The sequence below is a fragment of the Mastomys coucha genome, unplaced genomic scaffold (assembly GCF_008632895.1).
Source record: "Mastomys coucha isolate ucsf_1 unplaced genomic scaffold, UCSF_Mcou_1 pScaffold5, whole genome shotgun sequence".
NCBI classification, from domain to species: Eukaryota; Metazoa; Chordata; class Mammalia; order Rodentia; family Muridae; genus Mastomys; species Mastomys coucha.
In genome coordinates, this window is record NW_022196911.1 from 97,643,872 (window position 1) to 97,652,314 (window position 8,443).

General features: G+C 45.7%; 1 protein-coding gene across 12 annotated transcripts in view; it reads left to right on the top strand.

The window, feature by feature from the left end:
• The window catches only part of Nbr1 (NBR1 autophagy cargo receptor), a 31,688-nt gene that overhangs the window by 13,894 nt on the left and 9,351 nt on the right, over positions 1-8,443 (top strand). For 10 of the 12 annotated variants that reach the window (XM_031353654.1, XM_031353663.1, XM_031353652.1 and 7 more), the window contains 11 exons: positions 933-1,010; positions 1,591-1,805; positions 2,290-2,457; positions 3,837-4,046; positions 4,643-4,802; positions 4,884-5,174; positions 6,434-6,583; positions 7,055-7,130; positions 7,617-7,727; positions 7,964-8,128; positions 8,264-8,338. In XM_031353654.1, coding sequence (XP_031209514.1) covers positions 933-1,010; positions 1,591-1,805; positions 2,290-2,457; positions 3,837-4,046; positions 4,643-4,802; positions 4,884-5,174; positions 6,434-6,583; positions 7,055-7,130; positions 7,617-7,727; positions 7,964-8,128; positions 8,264-8,338 — 1,699 coding nt within the window. The remainder of the gene's footprint in view (positions 1-932; positions 1,011-1,590; positions 1,806-2,289; positions 2,458-3,836; positions 4,047-4,642; positions 4,803-4,883; positions 5,175-6,433; positions 6,584-7,054; positions 7,131-7,616; positions 7,728-7,963; positions 8,129-8,263; positions 8,339-8,443) is intronic. The other 2 variants (XM_031353658.1, XM_031353659.1) reach the window with 2 other exon arrangements.

Consider the following 8,443-nt stretch of genomic DNA (forward strand, 5'->3'; position numbering starts at 1 on the left):
CCCCCCCCCCCCCCCCCGATTCACAGGCATAGTGTCATGTTGTAACACTGATGTATCTGTAATCCCAGTGTTCCTATGGCAAGATGGAAAGCAGAGACAGGAGGATCTCTGAAAGCTGACCTGACAGCTACCTTGGCATGTGCAGTAGTGAACAATAGAAAAGGGCTCTGTTAACAAAAAAACAAAAACAAAAACTGATTTATAAAAATTATGGCTGGGCGGTGGTGGTGTACACCTTTAATCCCATCACTTGGAAGGCAGAGGCAGGCAGATTTCTGAGTTCGAGGCCAGCCTGGTTTACAGAGTGAGTTCCAGGATAGCCAGGGCTACACAGAGAAACCTTGTCTAGAGAAAAAAAAAAAAAAAAAAAAAAAAAAAAAAAAAAAAAAAAAAAAAAAAAAAAAAAAAAAAGAAAGAAAGAAAGAAAAAGAAAGGGGCTCTGTTGCACACATGGTGAAAGGCAAGAACTAACACCCAGTGCTGTCCTCCGATTGCCACATATTGCCCAGACTCACATAAAAGTCATGTGTCATGTGTAATCTCAGGACTGAAGAAGCAGAGACAGGAGGATCCTTGAAACTTACAGCCTAGTTGGCTGTTTCCAGGCCAGTGAATGAGTCTGCCTCAAAAAGATTTATAAAAAAAAAAGTGCCTGAGGAATAACACCTAAGGTCTTGCAGCCTCCATATGCATACTCTGCACACTCACGTACACAAAGACTTGGGTGTTATGCTAACCATCTGGATCTGAATTTTTGAAATTAGCAACCTTGATTTACTTCTAGAGAAAGGGAAGAAACTAGAATACACGTTTTGATTTGTGTTCTTTCACAAAAAAACTCTTGCATGTCACATGCTTTTGACATTTGATTAAAGAAATAACACATTTTAGAAAAATTTAGAAAAAGTAACTTCTCTTGTATTTTTTCCCAGCCATGTTCTCCTGCTCCTTGTGATACAGACCAGCCTCAGGACAAGCCCCCAGATTGGTTTACAAGCTACCTGGAGATGGTGAGTGTCTTCTCTGACCTGGGTGTTAGCAGCACTGTTGGCACAGGTAGAAAGCTGAACCCAGGTGGCTGCAGCTTCTGGTGCAGGGGAGTGGCAGCTATGACTTATGACATAGGACAGATGTGGTGAAGGAAGTTTTAACCTTTGCCTGAAGCATCATAAAAAGAGACAATCCAGCCGGGCAGTGGTGTTGCACGCCTTTAATCCCAGCACTTGGGAGGCAGAGGCAGGATTTCTGAGTTCGAGGCCAGCCTGGTCTACAGAGTGAGTTCCAGGACAGCCAGGGCTACACAGAGAAACCCTGTCTTGGAAAAAAAAAGAGAGAGAGAGAGAGAGACAATCCAGTTCTAAGTATGTAAGGGAGACAGACAGATGTCTGCTGAGAAGGACATGGTAACTGCTTTGTTCCAAGGAAAAGTCAGCTTCCCTGAAAGGAAGAGACCTATTACATTTCTATGCATTCCCGAGTAGCCATTAGCCATGTTCTTGAGTTGCACCAGAGACTTGGAACCAGGGCTATTTCTTCTCACTTTTCTTGGTGCTGGAACTGAGCTCCCCTACCTTCTGTTCTGCATTGTAGTTCAGAGAACAAGTGGTTAAGGAAACAGTGGAGAAGCTTGAACAGAGGTTGCAGGAGAAGCTTGTCCTGCAGAAGCCACCCTTGGGTTCCTCACCCTCAGAAGTCTCAATGCCTATTTCAGAGGAAACCCTGTTTTTGCCAGAGAACCAGTTCAGCTGGCATATTGCTTGTAGCCACTGCCAAAAGAGGATCGTCGGTGTGCGCTACCAGTGTAGGTAAGCAGTTCCTGGGCAGAAGCAGCGGCCGACTAGAATTTTGGGAAGTTTAGGGGAAGCTGTCCATCTTCTATCTCCAGCAGTGGGTAATATAGCTTTGATTTAGAAGCACAAGCTACTCATTTGCATGCTTTTTGGGCTTAGTGGGAACTATCAAGAATGCTCTTCAGGTACACATATGGATTAACAGAGTCAGGCAGAATTAGGTCACTAAAGATAGAAACACACACACACCCCGACCCCCATTCAAAATGTTCTTGTATCTTACTTCTTTCCATGAACTATTTCATGGAAATAGGTATGAGTGGAAGTTACTTTTCTCATTTTACTAATGAGGAACTTACGCCTTGGCATAGCCAAGTGGCAATTGAACGTCACTATCCAGCTGATAATGGAGGAAATATAAAGTTTGATCTGGTTCATTCCTCTCTACTTCAGGGACTTCCTGCTATGCAGCTTTTACTATGTTGGTCTTTTCACACAGCCTGTGCCCATCTTACAACATTTGTGAAGATTGTGAAGCTGGACCATATGCCCATGACACTAACCATGTTTTGCTAAAGTTGCGGAGACCTGTTGTGATTTCCTCAGAGCCATTTTTCTACTCAAAGTATTCCACCCCTCGTCTGCCTGCTGCTTTGGAACAAGTCAGGTAAAGCCATACTCTTGTGGCTGCTCATCTATTTGACTTCTTGACTCTGCTGACACAAAGTACATATGTTGAAAATATCTGAGTGGGCTGAAGAGATAGCTCATGGTAAGAGCACTGGCTGCTTTTTTTTTTTTTTTTTTTAAACCAAGGACCCTGGTTCACTTCCCAACATCTACTTTGGCAGCTCACAAGAGTCTGTAACTCGTTTCTGGCCTTTGTGGGCATCTGGCACACATGTGGTGTACATACATATTCAAGCAAACACTCATAAACATGAATTAAATATATCTTTAAAAAAATCTGGCCAGGAGCCGGGCAGTGGTGGTGCAGAGGACAGCCAGGGCTACACAAAGAGAAGCCTTCTCTCAGGAGGAAAAAAAAAATCAGATGTAATGCCCAGCACTCAGAACCATCGTGATTTTTAGGCCAGGCTAAACTACACAGTGAGTCAGTCTCATAGCAAAGGAAAAGTGCAGTGCTGGTATATAGTATCACAAAATTATTAAGAGTCTCCTTCTTAGCCAGGCAGTGGTGGCGCACGCCTTTAATCCCAGCTCTTGGGAGGCAGAGGCGGGTGGATTTCTGAGTTTGAGGCCAGCCTGGTCTACAGAGTGAGTTTCAGAACAGCCAGAGCTACACAGAGAAATGCTGTCTCAAAAAAACAAAAAAAGGGGCTGGCAAGATGGCTCAGCGGATAAGAGCACTGACTGCTCTTCCAAAGGTCCTGAGTTCAGATCCCAGCAACCACATGGTGGCTCACAACCACTCATAATGAGATTTGATGCCCTCTTCTGGTGCGTCTGAAGACAGCTACAGTGAATTACGCCAGATGGAGCAGGGCAGAAGCGAGCAGGGCTGGAGCTCAATTCCTAGCAGCCACAAGATGGCTCATGGCTATCTGTACAACTACAGTGTACTCATACACATAAAATAAATAAATCTTAAAAAACAAAACAACAAAACAAAACAAAAAAAGAGTCTCCTTGCTCTTTCTCAATTGTTGTGTAATAATGAAACAGTTGTCTAAGATTCATCAAATAAAAATGAGGAGTATGAAAGAAATTAAGAAATTAGATGCTGGGCTGGCAAGATGGCTCAGTGGTTAAGAGCACTGACTGCTCTTCCAAATGTCCTGAGTTCAATTCCTGGCAACCATATGGTGGCTTACAACTATCTGTAATGGGATCCGATGCCCTCTTCTGGTATGTCTGAAGACAGCAACAATGTACTCACATACATAAAATAAATTAAACAAAAATCTTTAAAAAAGAAAGAAAAGAAAGAAAAGAAACTAGATGCTAACATTAATGACATGCACGCATCACCAGACAGCCTCAAGGGCTTCCTGTGTTTCAAGGCATTCATTCATTATCCCACAGGCTCCAAAAACAGGTGGATAAGAACTTCGTGAAAGCAGAAAAGCAAAGGTTGCGGGCTGAGAAGAAACAGCGGAAGGCAGAGGTCAAGGAGCTTAAAAAGCAGCTTAAACTCCACAGGAAGATTCATTTGTGGAATTCAATCCATGGACTTCAGAGTCCCAAGTCCTCCTTGGGCCGACCTGAGAGCTTGCTGCAGTCTAATACCCTGATGTAAGTCCAAGGCCAGGGGAGGGTGTGACTTCCCATCCAGCTCTCTAAAATGAGTCTTAGCCACCCTTTGTCTCACCTGTTGTGTCTCCTTGTCTTCCAAGCAGGTTCAGGAGTTATTTTTGACACTCAGCTTTGATGCCTCATTCAGAAAGCAAGAAACTAATGAGGCTTAGAACAGGGATAATTCAGACTTCTCTTTTCTGAGGGCAGTCTGGCAGGGTTGCAACCAAGAAGCAAGTCTCCAGTTATGTTTATGAACACTTGTAATTACCCTATATTTATGGACACTTGTAATTACCCTCTAGGCAGCATATCTTTGTTTTATGGCGTGGGATTTGATGGGCGGGGAACACGTGTACCTTGACATGCATGCTGGTGACATCAGTTCTCTTCTTTATGCATTCTGGGGATTGATCTCAGGTCTCTGAGCTTTCGTGGCGGGTACCTTTTCCAGCTGAGCCTTCTCACAGGTTTAGCCTAAGTAGTGTTAGATTTAAGCCAACTGTATTAGTACGCCTTCTCTGGAGTCACAGTGTGGCATGTTTGGAGGCCGTCACACCGGGAGCAAGTGACTGAGCACCTGCATGTCTGCCCAGGCTTCCTTTGCAGCCCTGCGCCCCAGTTATGCCGACACTCAGCGCAGCGTTTGTGGATGAGAATTTGCCTGATGGGACTCATCTTCAGCCAGGAACCAAGTTTATCAAACACTGGAGGATGAAGAACACAGGGAATGTGAAGTGGAACACAGACACAAAGGTATGTTTCCCCACCAAGGGTAAAGACAGGGTTGTGCAGTAGAAGAGGGCACAGCTGACGACATCCTCCTGTGCCTTTCAGCTCAAGTTCATGTGGGGAAACTTGACTCTGGCTTCTCCAGAGAAGAAGGATGTTGTGGTTCCCTGCTTGAAGGCTGGCCACGTCGGGATCGTGTCTGTGCAGTTCATCGCTCCAACCTTGGAGGGGACATACACTTCCCATTGGCGTCTCTCTCACAAAGGCCAGCAATTTGGGCCTCGGGTCTGGTGCAGTATCATAGTGGATCCTTTTCCTTCCTCTGAGAGCCCTGATAACATTGAAAGGAACGAGATTAGCTCAAGCAAAGCTGATGATTTCACCTGTGAGCAGGAGGTGAGCACTTAAAGCCGTTGGCCCAGTCTACCAGATTATTTCCCAGTCATTAGGCTTGTGACACATGCTTATAGTCCGTGCCCTTAGGAGGCTGAAGCAAGAATATTGAAGGTTCAAAGCTACCTCTTGCTAGGGACTGAGAAAGGGACCTGAACATAAAAGAACTCACTGGTAGCTTGTTATTCTTGCAGATTTCCTGACAGTTTACTGTTTCTGAATTCCCATCAGTGTGTCAGAATACTGTATAGTTAACTTCTGAAGAGAAAGGGTTGTTTGGATGGCAGTTTCAGAGGTTCCTGTCTGTGATTAGGCAGGCCCAGTGTTTTCAGGCCCCTAGTTGGGATACTAGACTGTACTAACAACATACAGCATAGCGAAAAAGCAAACCAAAACACGCCACTTAGGCCAAGATGACAAGAAAGAGAGTAAGGGACCAGACCTAAGGATCTCATGTAAGGCTATACTTCAGAAACATTCATTGTCTAGGAATGCATTGCTTCTAGGGAAGCTGGGCCTTTTCTTTTCTTTCCTTCCTTCCTTCCTTCCCTCTTTCTTGGTTTTTCAAGACAAGGTTTCTCTGTGTTGCTCTAGCTGTCCTAGAACTCAATCTGTTGGCCAGACCTCAAACTCAAAGAGATCCACTTTCCCTTGCCTCCCAAGGGTTAAAGGCATGCTCCACCACCACAGGCTCTAGGGGTCAGGCTTTTAACATGGGGTTTTGGGGATACTTCTCCCTACAGCACATCTTTATGCTGGCGTTTGGCCTAGTCTTTAAGGTGTTTAGTGTCCTTAGGGTGCTAGTGCAGGCAGTCCCACAGGGCTTTTGTCTGTGATGGTGCTTGCTGCATTAGGAAAAGAAGGGCGGCCTGGCCTGCCAGTAAACTCCTAGTAGCTTTTCTCCCCAACACGCACCTACTCGAGTATCCCTGAGCTCTCATGACATCTTCATCTGCCTGTTGCTTGCTGTAGTCTGTTGTTGCTTTTGTATTAGTGGAGCAGACTCTACTGTGTGAACTTAGAGCTAAACGGTGTTAATTACCTGGTTTGGGCTAACTGTACTTTTATTAGGTTGTAGAGGATGGTAGATGAAGGAACAGTATGTGAACTCTTTACTGTTTCTGCAGCTTTTTTAGAAGTCCTAAATAAAATAAAAAATGTTAGAGGTTCTGCTGTATTTTTATTTTAGGGGTAACCATGTCAGCCTAGTGCTTGAGCTTTCTTGAGGTCCTAACATATATCCCTATTATTCTTCCCTATAGGAAGCTTTTCTTCTAGCTGAAGAAGAGATTCCACTGAGTGAGGTGACAAAGGAGACAGAAGGGACAGGAGCCAGTGCACTACAGAAGCCCCAGCATGCTGCCAGTGAGAGGGAGCTCTACATTCCATCTGTGGACCTTCTGACTGCTCAGGTAAACAGGCAGCACTGTGAGGGACAAGGAGGGCAGAGAGAGTGAGCACTGAGGAACAAGCTTTCGCCTTGTTACTGAGAAGGTAGCATAGCCTTCATGGTTCTGGGGAGTTAGAGATGGGCATGCTGGAACCACTGTGTAATGAGGATGGCATGGTGCGTGGAGCAAGTTTCTAAACTGTTTGCTCCTGAGTTTGAAGCTCAGGCTTGTGCTTCCCCACAGCTTCCTTCCAGTGACTTGTAAGCTTAGCCTGCTTCACTTGCCTGCTCACTGTTTCTTCTCCCCTGCCAGTTAAGAGTTTGAGAACACCATGTTCCCGTTTAATTCTTCTAGTCACTTGGTTGAGAAGGAACATGAATTTGAATAGAACTGAATCCAGGCAATGTGCAGGAGACCTAAAGGTCCATTCACAAAAGAACATGGCTCCTACTTGTGCTGCAGACACCTTCATTTGGCCCTCTCTTTTTCTAGGACCTGCTGTCCTTTGAGCTGCTGGATATAAACATTGTCCAAGAATTGGAGAGAGTGCCACACAACACCCCTGTGGGTAAGACCATCACTTGGCTCATCTTGTTTAGGTATTGGTACTACACGGTCTGCTCTGGGTCTGCTTTGTGGCACTAGAGGGCGAGGATTCCTCCCATGCTGTGACAGTGAAGTTGTACCCATGGTCCATCTCCTCCTTTCCCTGTTGTCTGTCAGTGCCACAGTACAAGTGTGTACAGGGCTGCCGTACTGTAAAGGCACCCCTTCTTCATTTTCTCCCTTTGTTCCTTTAGTCATAGTTTTGTATCTTGGCTTTGACTTTCTAAGCCATTGACTTGCTTGTGCCCCAGCTTTGAGCAGCCAGAGCTAGTTGCATTCCTGGTGATCTAGAGAAGTTCTTTATGACATGACAGTTGGTGGAGCATATTTGGGTATATTTTAACCCTGTAGGAAGCCAGAAACCTACAAACTGCTGCTTCTGGACACTTGACTGTTTATGATGTCATGCTTTCTCTCGGTTGATGGTTTTCCTGTCTTCATTCTCCAGATATGACTCCCTGCATGTCTCCTCTGCCACATGACAGTCCTTTAATAGAGAAGCCAGGCTTGGGGCAGATACAGGAAGAGAGTGAAGGGGCGGGATTTAAAGCACCTCCTGGTAAGGGGTTAAATGTCTGTAAAGCACGTGCCTTCCCTTTCCATCCACACCTGTCCTCACATCCATTCCACATTACCTCTACCTCAGCAAATTGATGTCCCACAGCATCCCTCGCTCTCTACGTCTCATGACAGCAGGAGCAGCTCTTCCCTCACCCAGGCTTAGGATGCACTGACTGGTGAGAGCTCTCAGCTCTTCAGACACTTAAGTACAGACAGGCTTTGTATGTCTTTCAGATTCCACTGTATCAGCAAAGAGGAAAGCTGAGACCCCTGCTTCCATCGAAGAAACAGAGGAAGACCTGAGTGGGACCCAATTTGTGTGTGAGACTGTAATCCGATCCCTTACCTTGGATGCTGCTCCAGACCACAACCCTCCATGCAGGCAGAGGTCCCCACAGAGTAAGTGTCCCTGGCTTTCCTTGCTGAGAGGAGAGGGAGGGTGATTTTGGTTGGCTTTTGACTCTGCTGGATTTCTTACTAGAACACAGAGAAGAACTTTAGAAGCCGCCCTGACTCATTTCTGCACTCTCCTAGGGGAATTGCAGCTGTACTCCACAGAGGAGCAGCAGCCACTTGTGCTGCCTGGATTCTGCAGAAAGGATTCTTCCTGTAAGTCGACAGGACTCGAAAAAACAAACAAACAAGCAGCCAGGCAGTGGTGGCGCACGCCTTTAATCCCAGCACTTGGGAGACAGAGGCAGGCAGATTTCTGAG